Source organism: Pygocentrus nattereri, chromosome 12, assembly GCF_015220715.1.
Source record: "Pygocentrus nattereri isolate fPygNat1 chromosome 12, fPygNat1.pri, whole genome shotgun sequence".
Classification (NCBI taxonomy): domain Eukaryota; kingdom Metazoa; phylum Chordata; class Actinopteri; order Characiformes; family Serrasalmidae; genus Pygocentrus; species Pygocentrus nattereri.
In genome coordinates, this window is record NC_051222.1 from 7,020,086 (window position 1) to 7,039,902 (window position 19,817).

Here is a 19,817-nt window from a genome sequence, read left to right on the forward strand (position 1 = left end):
GCTCCTCCTGAATCTGCGGTTCGACTATAAGCCAGACTCTCTTCTCCAGCACCCCTGCATAGACCTTATCACGGAAGCTGAGGAGTGTGATTCCCCTGTAGTTGGAACACACCCTCCGGTCCCCCTTTTTAAAAAGAGGCGCCACCACCCCAGTCTGCCAATCCAGTGGCACCAACCCCGATGTTCATGCAATGTTGAAAAGGCGTGTCAGCCAAGACAGCCCCACAACATCCAGAGCCTTGAGGAACTCCGGACGGATCTCATCCACCCCTGGAGCCTTGCCACCAAGGAGCTTTTTAACTACCTAAGCGAAGGTCCTCAAAGTATTCTTTCCACCACCCAATGACATCTTCAGTTGAAGCCAGCAGCACACCATCTCCACTATATACAGTGCTAGTGGCACACTGCATTCCCCTTCTGAGTCGTCTGACGGTTTGCCAGAATCTTTTCGGAGCTGACTTAAAGTCACCAAGGCATCACCAAACTCATCCCACACCCGGGTTTTTGCCTTGGCAACGACTGAAGCCGCAGATCGCTTGGCCTTTTGATACCTGCCAGCTGCCTCCGGTGTCCTTCAGGCCAACCATGCCCGGTAGGACTCCTTCTTCAGCTTGACGGCATCTCTCAAAGTTCTGACAGAGGTGTGAGTTGAAGATCAATCTGACAGGTTCTTCTGCCAGACGTTCCCAGTAAACCCTCACTATACGTTTGTGTTTGCCTGGTCTGTCCAGCATCTTCCCCCACCACCTGATCCAACTCACCACCAGGTGGTGATCAGTTGACAGCTCAGCTCCTCTCTTTACCCGAGTGTCCAAAACACATGGCCGCAAGTCCGATGACATGACTACAAAGTCAATCATTGAACTGCAGCCTAGGGTGTCCTGGTGCCATGTGCACTTATGGACATCCTTGTGTTCAAACATGGTGTTCGTGATGGACAAACTGTGGTTTGCACAGAAGTCCAAAAACTGAACACCACTCGGGTTCAGATCAGAGAGGCCATTCCTCCCAATCACACCCCTCCAGGTCTCACTGTCATTGCCTTTGTGAGCGTTGAAGTCCCCCAGTAGGACAATAGAATCTCCAGTAGGAGCACTTTCGTCCACTGGAGAAAACCCGAACGTACAGGCACCGAGTCGACAGGCTACGAGAAAGCCCACACCGTGGGCAACTCCAGAAAAGAATGAAGTCCAGCCCCTCTCAAGGAAATTGGACCCAGCTGTGTGTTGAGGTGAGCCCGACTATATCTAGCCGGTATCTCTCATCCTTGCGCACTTGCAACTCAGGCTACTTCCCCGCCAGTGAGGTAACAGTCCAAGTTCCAAAAGCCAGTTTCAGCAACCGAGGATCAAAACGCCAAGGCCCATGCCTTCGTACACTGCCCGATTCACAAAGCACGGAACCCCTACTACTGCCCCTAGCATTGGTGGTGGGTCGATGGGAGGGAGGACTCATGTAGCTCCTTCGGGCTGGGCCCGGCCGGGCACCATGAGTAAACGCCCAGACACCAGACGTTCGCTGGCGAGCCCCTCCCCCAGGCCTGGCTCCAGGGTGGGGCCCTGATAACCCTGATCTGAGCAGGGTACACAAGTCCTATTTTCTTTTTGTTATCATAGGGGTAATTATGGATCGCACTCTGTCTGGCCTGGCTAGGACCAGTTTGCCCTCGGAGACCAGGAGCTACCAGGAGCTTTTGCTCCAGACAACATAGCTCCTAGGATCATTCAAGCACGCAAACCCGTCCACCACGATAAGGTGGAGATCCGTGAAGAGGAAGAAACATTTATGATAAATTTAATTATAATTTTAGGTAAATATTATATACGCAAAATGAAATGTGCTGATTAAACAGAACCCCTTTAACTTCAGTAATGAGCCCACGTCTTGTAATGAGAACACGACTTTTAATCCAATAACACTTTACCAAGAGCGTTTTGTACTTTGTGCACCACTTGTGTTCTTCATGCAGGCTGGCTTACAGTGTGGTTTTTGTAAAGCAGCTGTGATTTGCATTTTAAGTAGCTTATTAATGAAAGATACAAGTGAAGCATTTTCCCATTTATTAAATCACACGGTAGCCAAAACATCACAGAACAGAAGTGACATTGATCAAACAGGATCATTAATCTGAGGATAAATCTCTGGTTATGCTGATGAGGGAATGTCCTGAGCTCAGGTGGAAGAAAGGTTTTGTAAGTACACATGTGTATCTTATAGGTAAATAACACATCAAATACATGAACAGAATCTCGGCCCCTCGCTTTATTCCTCATTAATACAGTAGAAGAGCGCGAACAACTGAGTCTCTCTTAGGAAACATGTTACGCTACATGGTATTTTATATATGTATATGTTTAGACAAATAGATATAATTTATATAAAGACTCATATTAATCACTAAAAGGAGTTTGACTCGGTACAGAGCGGATAGGCTGGATGGAAACGACTCAATTGAATCAACAGAGTCAATTCCATTCTGTGAGACTCACCAATGACTGAGAATCTCAGTCGGGGGTGAATTTCAGTCCATGCCCTTGTCCTCACAAGTACAATAAGACAAACACAGCCGGCAGACAAACGGAACAGGTCCGGAACAGGTCCTTTAAGGCCTGACTATGTTTGTTCTATGTACCTCATTATTTGTAAGTCGCTTTGGATAAAAGCGTCTGCTAAATGTAATGTAATGTAAGGTAAAGATTATTCCATCAATACATGAAGCAGTTTATTCCCCATTAGAAGAGAATATTTTCATGCAGCTTCATTTAATCTCTGTAATTTGAGCAGAAAGTGGACAGAAAGTCGATGTAGCTACAAATAATAAAACATGGAGAACAACAAAATCTCCAGGCAGTGACTGTGAAATATCTCAGTATGTGAGTGTCGGTCCTACAAACTCCAGCTCACATCTATATTCTATCTCACACACACTGAAGAGTCAGAACTATAAAGTCCAAATCCAGCGTAAAGCGGTTCAGTGAAGGAGCAGCTGAAAGTGTGTAAGAGGGTCAGTCTGTGTGTTTCCCTGGAGACGCTGTAGAAGGACAGAGAGCCGGCCGGACAGTCCAGATACACTCCTACTCTGTTAGACTGAGAGGAGGGAGCAGAGACAGCAGTGCTGATGTTATTGTGGCAGACAGAATATCTGATATTAGAGCAGCTGAGACTCCAGGACTTTTCATTCCATCCAAACTGACAGTCACTGCCTCCTTTCCTCCCAATTCCTTTATAAGTCACTGCTATATAAACATCTCCGCTCCACTCAGCCTCCCAGTAACAGCGTCCAGTCAGACTCTCTCTACACAGAACCTGCTCCCAGTAATCAAATCTCTCTGGATGATCAGGATACGTCTGTCTCTCCTCCACACGCACCGCCTTTCTGTTCTCCTCACTCAGAGAGAGACGTGTGTTTGCTGTGTTTGGGTCCAGAGTGACATCACAGGAATCTGAACATAGGAAGAGACGTTAACACAGTGTGTGTGTGTGTGTGTGTGTGTGTATATGTGTGGGTATGCGCGAGTGTGAACTTACATTTCTTTAGTCCTGGTTTCATCCACACCTCCCCCCCATAATCCACTCTGAGAGAGAGAGAGACAGAGAGAGACAGAGAGAGTTAGCATGTTAGCATGTTTATCATCATTAGAGGGAATAAGATTAAGTTAGATCGGGACTGATGTGTTATAAAGGACTTGAGTCGTGGCCCATTGTCAGCAGGTTCAGCCCTGGAAGAAAAGTTCTAAAGGACTTTGGGCTCAGCTGGCAGGTTTGTCTGTGTCAGATTCACAGCTTTAGGTAGCAGCAACTGTGTTAGCCCACTGCTAGCAAGCTGTCATGGGAGAGACGAACTTGTGGCTGGCTTGAGGATTTTGGCCGTGGCTCTTAAGGACTTAGCTGGTGCGTTAGGCTGCGGGAACCATGTTAGCCCTGCTAGCAGGTTATGTTGAGGAAAAGACCTTAAAAAGGATTTTGGTCTTGACTGTAAGGACAGGCTGCATTTAGCATGTTAGCTTGAGGACTCTGTCGATGTCTAGCAGGTTAGATGATGACTAGCATGTTGACTCCCATCCAGCAGGTTCTGATGGTGAAAGGACATTAAGGGACTTTGGCATCGGCCGTCGGTTTGGGTCACAGCAGCTCGTTAGATCACAGCTACCACAACATCCTCCCAGGCAGCCGACAGCTCTGGGACGGAGTTGGCAGTAAGTCATTATCACTCAGCTCACAGTCGGTAAGCGGCGCTGATCTGGGCTTTTAGAACGTTCTGCTTCACGCCATCTGACCTCTGTGATGTCAGAGTGGTCGAGCTGCTCTCAGTCGGTAAACGGCCGTGTTACAGAGGACCAGAAGAGTCTCTGAAAAGTCTTCCATTCTCTGTGAATACAGAGGTACAGTAGAACAGCCTGAGCTATAATACTGAGAAAGTTAGAGGTGATCTGTTTGGTGAGTTTGGACAGTGAAGTTTGTTCTACCAGGACTCCTTTTTAAATGGGACGTTCCAGCTCCTCTACAAACTGTGTTCACTGACTGTTTTACAGGTTCACTTTTCACTCCGTCACATTACTGTCAGCTCTGATAAATCCCTGGAAATAAGCTCAGTCAGTGTGAAATTAACAGTGCACAGAAAAAAGAACTGCATTTGTAGCATCAAAGAAACACGATTGTATCATAAAAACACATTTAAAAAACTGAAACACGCTAATAAATAAATAAATAACTGAATGAATGAGTCTAGATTAATAAAACACCTGAGTTCGGTTCTCTTTCTTTTTAGGCTTTTTTTCTCCGTTTACTTTGGTGGTTTAGTACAAATTACTGAGAAAAATACAGAGACAAACCATAAATACATCACCACACAGAAGAGCTTTGAAACCTGTTTGAGAGATGTTTGTATAAGAGAATTTCTTTGGAAATAGAGCTAATCATTCTGTTTGGTTCACATTATGAGCTCATTTTCAGTGTGAACTTGAACAGAGACGAAATCGTTCCTTCAGGTTTGATGTAGATTTTTCTCCATCAGCAGATCAGAGTATCTTTAGCTCTGTGTGTCTAAAACAGCCCCAGAGAGAACGGTTATCTCCACCCTCGAGTTCCAGCGTTTGTAGAACGTCCTGTGTTATTGCTAAAATTAATACAGTCCCAAATTGTTTCTTGTTCAGATCATTGTTGCTGAAGAGGTGAACATTTCACTAGAGCAGCGCCTCCATAAAAGCCCAGCCTGAGACCCCCTTTAAGAATTAGTGGGAAGGGCTGGACATGGAACTGTTTCAATTTCCAGGGGAAAACCTGCTGAATCGTCTACTAACTGCACAACTTCTCATGAATCTATTTGGTGGGACAGAGAAAGTTTAAAATAACTTAGAAGGAAGAGCAGCTAACAGTATTAGCTCTGTTCTAGTCGTTATCTGCATCTAGCAGTGGTTCTAATTTAATACGTTCTCAGTGGTTAATTTCCCCAAAACAGCTTCAGAACAGAGACGAAGGAAGTGAGGAAAGCAGGAGTCGGTTCTGTCAGCATTTCCAGTTAGTATCACTAACCAGTAGCGTCCACTGGTTTAATTTACTGGTAGCCATGTTAGACTTGTTTGGCTATACTGTCCCACTTGGACCCCATTTAGACCATCAGAGGATTTTCAGGTACGCAGCACACAAACTACAGGCCAACAAATATTAGTGATTAGATTAAAAACGTAAGGTGTATTGTTACCCATTCATAACACTACAACCAGCAGGAGGGTTTACTGTAAACCAGCATATTGATGGAAAAGTATCATGTAAGATAATCCCAGAAATAGCAGGAACATTGGGCTGTGTTTCATCTTTTTAACTGAAGGAGTAGCCGGTCCTTCTTGTTATCTGGAGTTTGGTAGAGACAGTCTTTTATAACATGTTTAATGTGAAAAAGAGAGAGAAACAAAACATCAAGACAGAGACAGCGAGAGAGAAAACAGAGAGAGAGAGAGAGAAAAAACAGAGAGAGAGAGTGAGACGGGTAAATGAACTAAAATCCCTGTGAAACTATCCCCTGATTTACTGTAGATGTCACCATGTATTTTAAGCTGAAACTAAAGATGTAAATAAACAGTTAAATGATTAATTAAATAAACGTAAACAGGGTAACTGGAGGGTAAGTTAGTATCTGGAACAGTAATATCAGTTTATGGAAGAATGGAGGGATGGGAAAGGAGTACATAACGATCCTGGAAGGTAAACAAAGAGCAGTGATTTGATTTTAAAATCCTGAAGCAGAAACTGACAGTTGGTGTAGTTGGTGTCACTCACTGTGTGATGTTGGTCACTTTTCTACAGACGGACATCATTAAATCTGTTATCCTAGTTACGGCTCTGCTGCACAGGCTCAGTCGACTGTACGCAATGCTGGTGGTAATTTTAGTGCTGTACCGGGTATAATTACTCAAAACAGGAACTTGTTACAAGTTAACGACGATTTTCTCAAACTGCAGTGGGAAAATTTACTTAACACATTTTAAAAAGTCACCCAACTCAGTACTTCTGTGTTACTCTGCACCAAACTGACTCACTTTAATAGTGGACATTTTCATTGTTTCCAGCATTTTTTGTAGAACAAGCAATTTTTTTGCCAATACAATAAAAATAATTAAGCAAAATGTTTTTCAAATATATTAAATAATCTTATAATATTGTTACAACAGTCTACAAATCAGAAATATTACATGTGTCATCTTCCTGCCTTTTGCCTTGGGCCCCAGAATCACTAAATCTGCCCCGACTGCATGGAACATGTTTCTGAAGCCAAGCTCCGCTTCAGTGATGGTGGATCTGCCTCTGTCTTTCAGGCAGACAGTGTGTGCTGCTCTGGAGCTGAAGGAAGATGAAATCCTCTGCACTGTCCTGCACCCAGGCTGGGTAACATTGACACAGCAGGACAACAGGTGAGCAGGGGGCCGTATTTATGAGAGAGGAAGCCATTCATTTTTTCTTTCCATTGTTTATTGGTTTTAACAGTAATGAAAATAATAATGAAAGTAAATTAATTAAGAAATATTAATAATGTAAGAGGGCAAGAAGTTGTTTATCGGTTTCATTCATTATTATTCATTGTTCATTGTATAGTTTAAAAATTATAGTTTAAAATATGTATAGTTTAAAAATGTGAGATGATGCATATTCTTGTGAATCTGTTAAAAACAATTCCTAAGTAGTTAATATTACAACTCTGATATTTAGTCCCTATGTACTGACTCACTGGGGGGGTGGGGACCAGTTAAGAGGGACACACACTCTCACACGGACACAGGGACACCCCTTTGAGACGCATAGAGGGAGAGAGAAGGTGTGTTAGCAGTGCTGTTGTTGTACTGTCCATAGCCGTTCGGTGGGCAATAAAAGAGAAGTTCTACCTCAATCTTGTAACCCGACTATATTTTTCCACCCCTCTGAACAAGAGACTTGGAGTTACTAGGAACTACATGCAACTTTGAGGGTTACAGACTGGTGGCAGCGGTGTTTTCAAGAAAACCAAGTGGTTAAAAAAAACTTTCATGCAGCCGAGGCTTTACTACGATGGTAGATTGCCCTCAGCGTCACATCACAGAGCTAAGCCAATTGGTGAGGGAACCGGTGGACTGCAGCTGCATGCAATTACTGAAACGACGTTTACTGGCAAATTTCTGCTCTTTTGTCTAAGTTGGACAGTGCTAAGCTACAGTAGCTAGTGGAGGAATATGTCGGACGCTGATGGAAGAGAGGATTTTCCCGCGGATGTCCTAGTTAATGAGGTTGACGAACATGATGCGTAGTCAGCTGACCAGGCTACTCAGACTTTAGCCATGATTCTCCCCACTGGGCTTAGCGGTGACGCTTTAGCTTACTGGCTATCCTTACCACCATCAGTACAACATAATTATGAGCAAAGCACTGCAAGGCTCAGTGATGTTTTTTGGAGAAAACAGTTTTTGCTCCATTTTCAAACTTTTGTGAATGCAAGACCTCGTATGTCCAAAGAGCCATTGGAAGTCTATGCAGCTGAAATCACACGATTTGTACTCAAAGCTTTTCCTAACTATGGTGAGCCTGCCATTGCCATGGAACGTTTTAGACGCTTTGTAGCTGGTCTGGACCCAGTTTTTCAGTCTAAGTGTCATGAACATGGAGCTATTACTTTATCATCTAAAGGCCCTTCATCAGCCCTTTCCATTGCATGCAAGTGGGAGCGTGCGGAGGAGGCCCTGAGAGTAGCGGACCCTTCCAGTGTTCAGACAGTGGTTAATTCCAGCTCCCCAGTTGAGACCACCACAGCCATGGTGTCTACAAAGCAGGGCACATCTCCAGAATTAGTGCAAGTGGTAAAAGAACTGTCTACCGAGCTGAAGGCCCTCAGGCTTGAAGTTAATCAGCTAAAGCAACAGCGTGATCGTTCTGCCTGTCTCAGCCCTCCATCCACATGTGTGCATAGAAACAAGACACTATTCACCTGATTGGTCTGAGATGGACAGAGGTACAGACAAGCATCACTATTCTCCACATTAATCTCCAGATCGCTATGGTCACCTTGACCATCAGACATGCCTTGGCCTTGACTCTGCACCACATGTCCACTGTGTAAAAGGGGTGGGGAGATCATCTCATCACCCCAGAGGGGAATAAAAAGGCATGTTTTGAGATGTTCTATGCATTGTGGTTGAGCGGGAACAATTTGAGATATCTTATGCCATTTGATGCTCAATAAAGCGAGGGGCTTTTCCTTCCTTCCACAAGAACTCAGGAGCTGAAATCTTTTTCATTACTTTTTTATCCTTTTGCATTTTTGTTGATGTTCTTTGATTCTTTTCATTCTTTTTGAAGATATTATATTCCTGATAGTTATAAGAGCAATAGTATGGATAATAGAGTTATTTATAAATGTCCAGACCCTGGGCAAAAAGAGAGCGCTTGGTTGTGACATGACAATGCTGTGAATTTAATGAGAGAACGTTCAATCCATAAGGAACCCTCAGGGCTTCTAGGAGTTCTGTTAAACGACTGGCTTTAAAGGGAATTCCACTGATTTTTCTACATTTCTGCATAATTCAGTTAGACTGGTTTAATGTGAAATGGTTTACTGCAGTGAAATCTTTACAAAAGTGGTGGGAGTTCACGATGTCAACAACACAGATGTACTCCGTTCATTTATAATGTAAAATGATCAGTGCCCTTACACACGTCCTCAGAATGTTTATATGTAGTGTTTATGATGGTAAAATAGTTATAAATTTGAAAAGGTTTCTTTGGGACTATTTGACCTTATAACATCCCGAATATATCTCTTCACTAAAAATGTATAAAAAAAACAAAAACAAAAAAAAACTTTTTAGGCTCAAACCTTCTCACAACTTTTGTAAAACAATGTTCCCGGCACCAGGCAATAAATTCTTACCTATTTTATGTGTAATAGCTTTTTGTGAAACGGCTCTTAGAGACATTAAACATCCTGCCTTCCAGCTGATGACAGCACCCCCCCATGACTCTGAGGGACAAGCGGCTTAGAAAATGGATGAATGGATGGATGGACAGAAGGACATTAAACATCCTGGCTTTCAGGTTCCTCTGATCACAGCTGTGAACAATTTGCTCAGCTCTCTGAAATTTAAATCATGTACAACTTTTTAAAAATTGATCAAATTCCATGCATTTTTGACTCCAAGGCATTGACTATTAAAGTTTTGTAAAAATACAGTATTATCTAAGCCTGAAAGTAATTTCAAAGGTGGCAATTAAAAAAACAAACAAAAAACAAACAAACAAAATAAAATGTACAGATGCAGTTTTTTTCATGGCCCACTCGTCAAAGAACAAGTTTATGGTCACTAATCAATGCCACACTGCCTGCAACTTGTCAGTGAATCAGGTTAATGAAATAATCTAAACTGAATAAACTAATAATAATAATAATAGGCTAACAAATTAATACATCAGATCTACTCACTCTTCTACTGAGCCTGGTTTTGTTTGCTTTATTATTTACATTTTTTCTTTTGTTTTTCTTCGATAGACTTTTCTCACAGAGAGTCACACTTCAAAGGTTTTTCATGTATTTCTAAGTGGCAAAAGTGAAAGGAGGAATTGGGTTCTCACTTGTCAAAGCACTAATTTAAACAAATCTAATTACACATTGTTTACGTAGCACACGATACTGAGACAAAGATCCCAAACTTTCCTAGCTGTTTATAGTTGTCTAACATAAAGCCACGGTGTGTTTCACGTACAGGACGCCAGTCATTTTAGTAATATTTCACATTTTTATAGAAAACAGAAGATTTTTACTTATCTGGTAATTAGCGTTAAGCTAGCTGGCTACAGGTGCTAAACTGTTTTCAGTAGAAACATCAACTTAGTATGAACATTGAGCGTTAGCTGGCTTGTTATGTCAGTGGTGTGATACTCCTACACCACACACATGGCATTGTCCTTATTAGTGTCATAAGAACTTGGATTAAACAACATGAATCCATCTTTCACTGTTGTCATTAATGTATGAAAACTATGCTGTGGTTTGCTGTTACATTGTATGATGCTATTACATTTACCTGGTGCCCAAATGGTAAGGAAAAAAAACAAAAACAAAAAACAGCTGCCCCATCTGGTCAAAGCTGGTGTAAAAGTAACATCATTTCTTTCTTTAAAAAAAAAAAAAAAAAAAAAAAAAAAAATCACACGGTACAAGAAAAAAGCTAATGAGCCACATTACTCAGTACTGAATCAACATAAGTGGCACAATTAAAGCAGATCACAAAACTTCCACCTGTTAGAAAATCTGTTTCTTACATCATACAGAGCTTCGTTATAATGCAGCCAGTACAGAGTGATGCGTTCAAACTCTACTATACTAATCAATGTAGCCTTTTATATTGTGCAGGAATAGCAAAAGACACAGCAAACACAACGTTTAGTTTCACCGTGTTTTTTGCTGGCTGCTGCATTAAAAATGTACAAAAATGAGTGAATTTAGAGGGTCATGGTGATTGGCTGGTGCAATAATAAAGTATTTTTCAAAAACGCAGTTTGAAATTATGCATTTACAGCGTTTGGCTGATGCTCTTATCCACAGCGACTTATAATTTGATCATTTTACACAGGTAGGCGAAGGTGGTGTTATATGTCTTGCCCAAGGACTATTATTGGTATAGTGTAGGGTGTTTACCCAGGCAGGGATTGAACCCCAGTCTACAGCATAGAAGGCAGAGGTGTCACCCACTACACTATACCAACCACTATGCAGTAATACATAGTAATACCACACTTTATACAGAAGTCTAGAAGCTGTGTGGTATTACTACGTATTACTGCATTACTATATTTTTGCTTTATCAAATTCAGTACAGCAATACCAGTTAATTAAAATGGACAGGATACAACTGCAGTAATCCTGGAGTGTTAAAATCTGCAGTACAGTGTTTAGTATTGTTGCCATTTTTTTAACAGTGCAGTACAAACACAGTAAAATTGACACAGTACAAAAGTAATGTTTCTGAAATCTTAATAATAGCAGTTATTATTCAGAGCTTATAATAACACATACTGTAATTACTATTAAAAACAGTATAATATCCAGTAATACAGATTTTAGTACTGCATCATTTACTACACCTGCACTTAATACAGCACAGTAACTGCTGTTTTACTCTTTAACAAAATACGACAGTCCTGATTTTACTGTGTAGGGAACTTGAGACTTCCATGTTCAAACCTGCACAATCAAGAGTTACTTTGAAATACACTCTCTCACACACATATACACACATGGACAGGATGGATTTTGGTGCTTAAGTCAGAACAGAAAAGGCAAGCTACAGGACAAAGTTATATATGTACAACCCTATTTCCAAAAAAGTTGGGACACTCTGTAGAATGTGTAGAACCATATTATTGAAGGAAAATACTATACATACAACATATCAAATGTTAAAACTGAGAAAACGTAGTGTTTTTTTGAAAAATATATGCCCATTTTGAATTTGATGCCAGGAACATGTTCCAAAAAAGTTGGGATGGGGGCATGTTTACCACTGTGTTTCATCACCTCTTCTTTTAACATCACTCTGTAAGCATTTGGGAACTGAGGAGACACTGCTGTAGTTTTGAATGTGAAATGGAGATATTAATATCCACATCGACAACCCTCACGACACACTAAGTAAGGCATTCATATCATAGATATGAACATATATCATATCATATCATATCATATCATCATAGACTCCATGGGATTCACCCAAATTATAAAAGGGCCCACACACCACCTCAACCACACTCTAGACTTAATACTGACCTTTGGTGTAGACATAGATAACTTAGCCATTCTCCCCCAGAGCGCAGCCGTCTCAGACCATTACTTAATCTCATACAAAATCCAGTTTAGTGGTAATGTGCGCTCATCACCATGCTATCAGGTTAAGAGGACTATAACTTCCTCCACAGCTGGCAGCTTTATCAGAAACCTCCTGCAGTTATCAACTTCAGTCAGCTGTCCATCTGATCCTACTGAATTAGATATTATGACCAAATTCCTAGAGGATACTGTTCGATCTACGTTAGACAGTGTAGCTCCATTAAAAAGCAAAATAGTACGGCAGAAAAAACTCGCCCCGTGGTATAATGATCACACTCGAACTTTAAAACAGACTGCCAGACTGCCAGAGCGAAAATGGCGTCTGACTAAATTAGAAGTGTTCCAGTCCGCCTGGAAGGAGAGCCTTATAGACTATAGAAGAGCCCTTACTTCAGCACGTTCAGCCTATCTCTCCTCTCTCATAGAAAACAATAAGAACAATCCCAGACTACTATTTAGCACAATTTCTAAACTAACAGAGAACAAAAGAGTCGCTGAACCCCAGATGCCATCAGCCTATAGCAGCAATGATTTTATGAATTTCTTTAGTGATAAAATCGAAAAAATTAGACAGAAAATTCTGAACACACAGTTAAACTCCACAAACCTGCTGGCTTATAATTCCAGTCTAGACCCTGAGAATATTAGAGTCACTCTAGATAGGCTAGAATTGTTTACATTACTCCAAGAAAATGAACTAGTCAAAATAGTCTCTTCTGCAAAACCATCGACCTGTATTCTGGACCCAATTCCTACAGGTCTACTCAAGGAAATCTTACCAGAAATAACTAAGCCTATTCTGTCAATAATAAACTCCTCTCTTAGCCTCAGATATATCCCAAAAACTTTTAAACTTGCAGTAATTAGACCGCTGATTAAGAAAGCTAACCTCGATCCCTGTGAACTTATACAAATTTATTTATACAACTTATACAACCTATCTCAAATCTCCCCTTTATATCTAAGATCCTGGAAAAAGTGGTAGCAAAACAATTAAGCCCTTATTTGCATAGGAATAATCTACATGAAAAATTTCAGTCTGGTTTTAGGCCACATCATAGTACAGAAACAGCATTAGTAAAAATTATAAATGATCTTCTATTATTCACGGACCAAGGAAATGTGTCGTTGTTAGTCCTCCTTGACCTTAGTGCAGCATTTGACACAATAGACCACTCTATCCTACTAGATAGACTAGAAAACCTTGTAGGGGTAACAGGAACAGCTCTTTCCTGGTTCAGGTCCTACCTCACCGATCGATATCAGTTAGTTAATGTAAAGGGTGAATCATCTGTTCGTGCAAAAGTAATGTATGGTGTTCCACAAGGCTCTGTTTTAGGACCTATATTATTTACAATATATATGCTACCACTAGGCACCATTATCAGTAAACACGGCGTAAATTTCCACTGTTATGCCGATGACACCCAGTTATATATATCAAGCAAACCGGATGATAAAATTAAACTTGGCAAGATTGAGGACTGTATAAAAGACATAAAAGATTAGATGTCAAATAATTTTCTGCTACTTAACACACATAAAACAGAAGTCCTGCTTCTTGGTTCAAAATTAGCCAGAAACAGACTGTCTAACTCAACACTAAAACTTAACAATCTCTCAGTTTCATCAAGCTTATCTGTTAAAAATCTTGGTGTCATGATAGACGCTGATCTCTCCTTCAACACACATAACTAATATCACTAGAACAGCCTTCCTGCATCTCCACAATATTGCTAAATTAAGAAATTCATTATCTCTACAGGATGCAGAAAAGCTAGTTCATGCATTTATCACTTCAAGGCTAGATTATTGTAATGCCCTGCTGTCTGGATGTCCCAGCAAAAGCCTTAACAAGCTTCAGCTAGTCCAGAACGCTGCAGCCAGAGTCCTCACAAGAACTAGGAAGTTTGACCATATTAGTCCAGTTTTATCAGCCCTGCACTGGTTACCAGTTAAATTTCGCATTGATTATAAAACTATATTACTGACATATAAAGCTCTAAACGGGCTCGCCCCTCAGTACCTGAGTGAGCTCCTCTCCCACTATGAACCATCACGCCTACTTAGATCACAAGGTGCTGGCTTACTACTGGTACCTAGAATTAATAAAGTTACATCAGGGGGGAGAGCTTTCTCATACAAAGCCCCCCAGCTCTGGAATAATCTTCCTGCTAATGTTCGGGAATCAGACACAGCCTCAATCTTTAAGTCTAGGCTAAAAACTTATTTGTACAGTCAAGCATTTGGTGACTAGTCTTCCCTGTCAGGTCTGGACCTGTTGGAGTCTGCACTGCTCTGTTTTACTGTAATCTGTGGTCAGCCACTCTTTACAGTACTAACTCTGTTTTTTTTTCTTTCCTTTCTCTGCCGAGCTGATCAGCTGCCCATCCTGTGCGTCTGATGCTGTTGCCTCTACTGCCTTGATTGGTGCCGCTGCTCACCAGCCTTCTGGACCGGTTTGACCACCACTGAGCTTCTTGCTGTACAGCGCTGTGCAGTCCTCACCCTCAGATCTTTCTTTTCCCACTTTACTATAATACTTCAAACTAATAATGTTTGCTATCCGGTGTCGACCAGAGGAGGATGGGTTCCCCTTCTGAGTCTTGGTTCCTCTCAAGGTTTCTTCCTCTTTTAGGGAGTTTTTCCTTGCCACCGTCGCCGCTGGCTTGCTCATGGGGGCTCGGACCCGGATTTCCTTTCTTCTTTTCTCTTCTCTCTGTAATACTGATTGTTCTGTAAAGCTGCTTTGTGACAACACCTGTTGTAAAAAGCGCTATATAAATAAATTTTGCTTGCTTGCTTGCAAAAAAAAAAAAAAAAAAAAAAAAACAACACTCCACTTTCCCTCATTTCATTTTAAATGAGCTCGGGCCCAGAGAAGATGGCAGCATTTCTTGATCCTATTTGTATATAATTTATTTGCATTTTAGAGTTTTAACTTGCATTTGTGGATGCAGCAACAAACTGTATTTACAAACAGTGGTTTTCAAAAGTGTATCTGAGCCCATGCAGTGATTTCCACAACCCTCCTCATCTTTACTTGTGAAAGTCTCCGCCTCTCTGAGATGCTCTTTTTATACCCAATCATGTTACTGACCTGTTGTCAAATCAACCACCGGGTGTTTTTTTTTTTTTTAAGCGTTGTCCCAACTGTGTGGAACGTGTTGTTGGCATCAAATTCAAAATGCAAATATTTTTTTAAATAGCCAATAAAATGTCAACATTTCATATATAACGTTTATAGTTTTTTTTTTCCAATTAAATATAGGGTTTAAATTATCTGCACATTATTGAATTGTGTTCTTATTTTGCACCGCATCCTGACTTTTTTTTTTTTTTAATGGTGTTAAACAAAAACAAATAAAAGCTAGGTTAGACAGTGCTGAGTAAATAACGCCTGTGTCAATATAAATGACTTCTTTTTAGGTTATGCAAGTATTACAGCGGAAAAAACTTTTCAAGAGTTTAACAGCCCAATCTTCTATCCAATGATTTTGTTAGATACTACTACTACTACTACTACTACTACTACTACTACTACTACTACTACTACAACAAATAATAATAATGATAATAATTGACTCCAATACACACGCACACAGAAAGCTGTCTGTACCTGAGAGTCTCCAGTCTGCAGTGTGGATCCTCCAGTCTGGCAGAGAGCAGCTTCACTCCTGTATCTCCTGGGTGGTTGTAGGTCAGATCCAGTTCTTTCAGGTGTGAGGGGTTTGAACGCAGAGCTGAACCCAGAGCAGAACAGCCTTCCTCTGTAATCATACAACCAGATAACCTGCAGAGGAGAGGGGAGACTGTACAGATTGTATGCAAAAGTTTGGGCACCCCTGGTCAAATTACACATTTTCTTGATTTTCAAAGTGAAATTAAGCACATATCCTCTAATGCAAACATACTTCTGCATATTTAAATGCATATGTACTATTTATTTGTTAAATGTATCATAAAATATTGCTTCTGCGAAAGTTGTGGCACTTTTTTATTCTACAAAACAAAACATTCTGTGTACTATATAAAGATGTATGTCAAATAGACAAAATAACATTTACACAACAGCTTCTCAAAAATGAAAATGAAAACAAAAACACAAAACCTATTTTAAAAAACTAATTCTGGTGGATCTCAAAAAGAAAAAGGAAAAGACATCTTGAATTGGGATTTATAGTTGATGACAAGGGAGGGTGTTTTATTTATTTATTTTTGTAAGTCTTCATAAAGATGTCCAACTTTGTGTTTGCTAATTGTTTAATAATTTCAGGAGGGTTAGAGTGTATGGGATTATAGTGGGTGATACTAGAAATTAAACAACAGTGATGTAATGCATACACATACATACTAATATATAAAATGTTTCAGGTATTTTTCCTCATGTACATCTAACATGGCTAAAGGAGATAAATCTGGAAGATATTACACTCGCATAAAGTCCAAGGAAAATGTTCTAAAGCTAGAGTTTTAAAAAAATCCTAAAAACTGTACAACCCTATTAGACCACTAGAACTGTCCCTGTCAGATACACAGATCTTATAGCCTTCATATTTGAGAGTGAGGAGAAAATCAAGCTCCACTCTTACTTCCGATTTGAAAACATCCATAGGTTTTTCTCCATCCTTCCACTGTGAGAAGACAACTCAACACTATGAATCTGAAAGCATGTGTAGCTGCCAAGAAGCTCTAACTTATGGAGCACAGAGCAGTGCAATTGTAGACAGGGGCAGAGTTGGACTGAATACATCAAAAGGTGTAGTTAGGTATGATCAACTTGTCTTATTATTTTACCATTTAGTTTTATTATTATTATTATAGCTTATTTTTGTTCGTATTTTTATTGGCCTATTATTGTTACTATTTCATTTAAATATCACTACAAGTGGAACAGCTCAAATATCTGATAGAAAAAATTAAACCACAGTTACCAGTAGTTGTCAGTTCACTAATATGTCACTAAGATAAATCAATGAAATGAAAAAGCAATAATGAATAATAATAATCAATATAGCATTGCATATCAAGAATTAATTACCAGAAGTCTTACCTGAGTATCTCCAGTTTACAGTGTGGACTCTTCAGTCCAGCAGAGAGCAGCTCTGTTCCTGAATCCTGAAGGTCATTGTTACTGAGGTCCAGATCTTTCAGGGAGGAGTTTATCAGTTGCAGTACTGATCCCAGAATTTCACAAGATTTTTCCTCAACATTACATGAATCTAGTCTGCAAAGGAACACATCTAGTATCTTATAAAAGTCAAATACACTGACCACATATTTGCATATTTGTAGCTTACTACAACCTAGGATGGTTTTGCTAAGTGACAAAAGGAGAAATGTGTGTTTCCTTTTCTCAAAAAATGGTTTACTTATATATAAAAAGTTGCTTATGAATATAAATGGCACTTTAATGAGCAATAGCTGTTTAGCTTGTGTTCTCGTCTTTGTTACCATATATTTTTAGCATAGAAGCTTATTTACAGAATTTTTTTTAATAAAGAAGCAATGCCTGTGTTTTATTTTATCTATATTCTGTCCATGTTTTGGGGGGATACATTTTCCTTAAGAAAATCTTTTCCTTAACATCATACACTTTGGATAATTAAGAGCCAAAGCAGAATTTCTGACAGTAGTAAGAAAAAAGTATTTCTGCTTTAACTTACTTTAACTTACATTTCAAACAACAGAATTAAGAAGTAACAGTGCGATCAATCAATATCATTTTTTTAAATTATAAAGTTCAGTGCTTTGTTTTAGTAGGTGCATTGGTCAGCACAAGACTTGAGCCAAGTTTGACTAATATCCTAAACCAGACATGTCGGTAGGGATACTTTTATTTAGCTTTGTCTTTAGCCTTTTCACCTGTTTGAGTTCCACATGCTTCACTTCCATACACTTTTTTCATATTTTTTATTGATGAATTCTCTTTTAAGCAGACAATTTTGTATGATACTTTATGTTCAATAAACCATATCCTTTAATGTAAAAACATGTGTTGGTGAAGTACTGAATATCAATTAAATGAAGTCTCACCGGAGTATCTCCAGTTTACAGTGTGGACTCTTCATTCCAGCAGAGAGCAGCTCTGCTCCTGAATCCTGAAGGTCATTATTGTTGAGGTGCAGCTCTTTCAGGGAGGAGTTTACCAGCTGTAAAGCTGATACCAGATTTTCGCAGGAATTTCTCCCAATATTACATGACGATAATCTTATAAAAGCAAATTAGAAAATATATCATAATGTTAGACAACACATTTACAACTTATCCTGCATATCTGTAGCTTGGCTCCACTGAGTTACAGTGGAATAAAGGCAATAAAGTCAGCAGCATTTTTTCTTTTCTCACAAACTTCTTAAAGTTTGCTTATAATATTCCTTCATTAAAGTGACAGTATAATCAGCTATATTTGTTGAACTCATGGTTTCATCTTTCTTACCATGTATATGCGGCATAACAGCTTATTTACCTGTTAAAAAAAATGTAGAAGGGTTCACTAGTCCAATATAATTTGCTACTTTGTTAGTTAATTTAATATTTATCTCTATGAATTCCAGTGTTATTTCAGTTTCAGGATCAGGAAACACAGCACTGAGGGTTTGGTAGAGTGAACGCTTTCATTGCTGTTTTCTACAGCTTTCCAATGGATTTGTAGATTCCTGGTAAACAAGTTTAAAAAAAAAAAAAAAAGACAAGCGTACTTTTGTTGGATCACCTTTAGCTGCCTGGCATTATGCACAGGGTGCTCAACCTGCCCTCAGTGTCAAAAATGCCAAAAATTCTACCAACCAGAAATGTTCCATGATAAAATGTTTTGATATTTATACTAATAATGAAAAGATACAGGATGTTTAGTAAATATTTAGAGTAAATCAATTTACCTTACAATTTAAACTGTAAAATTATAAAGGACCCTTATTGTGATAGCAGTTAGGCTGTAGCCTAGATGTTCTAAGAAAAAGTTATCCACTGTGCTATCAGTATACCAAATGAAAAGCAAAGGAGACCAAAAAATCTGCCTTCTTGTGGATTTGTTTGAAAAGTACTGATATGCTCTAAGCACTGCTGTTAATGAATCCATTAAGACAGATTTAGCTAGGTGAGCACTGAGCACTAAATCTCACACACTGACAGACACCAAGAATCACGTGTAATGTAAAATTCATTTTAAACTTTTTTTTGTGTAAAAATACAAGCAAAACCACTTGTTCTCTAGTTGCCAGCATATATGCTAATAACACTAGCAATACCGTTTCCAAGCTAGATAACACTACTGGCAAAATATTCACAATTATTTTTGGTTTTTAACATAACTCCAGCAAGATAGCAAAAAAATTCACCTATTTCTAGCTAATGATCACTAATATGTTAAACTAATGCAAGCACTTTGCGTCTTGATGAAGATCTATCTACATCATATTTTGGGGTTATATGCTAATAAGGGACTACTTACTACTGACTACTTTTTTTGAGA

The 19,817-nt window shown here is 39.5% G+C and overlaps 1 protein-coding gene across 3 annotated transcripts in view; it reads right to left on the reverse strand.

The window, feature by feature from the left end:
* Positions 1-2,043: 2,043 nt before the first annotated feature.
* Positions 2,044-19,817, reverse strand: part of LOC108414980 (NACHT, LRR and PYD domains-containing protein 12-like) — a 38,820-nt gene continuing 21,046 nt past the window's right edge. For all 3 annotated transcript variants that reach the window (XM_017687920.2, XM_017687919.2, XM_017687921.2), the window contains 5 exons: positions 18,380-18,553; positions 17,397-17,570; positions 15,963-16,136; positions 3,529-3,575; positions 2,044-3,443 (listed from right to left, as the gene is read on the reverse strand). In XM_017687920.2, coding sequence (XP_017543409.1) covers positions 2,914-3,443; positions 3,529-3,575; positions 15,963-16,136; positions 17,397-17,570; positions 18,380-18,553 — 1,099 coding nt within the window. In that variant the 3' untranslated portion in view covers positions 2,044-2,913. The remainder of the gene's footprint in view (positions 3,444-3,528; positions 3,576-15,962; positions 16,137-17,396; positions 17,571-18,379; positions 18,554-19,817) is intronic.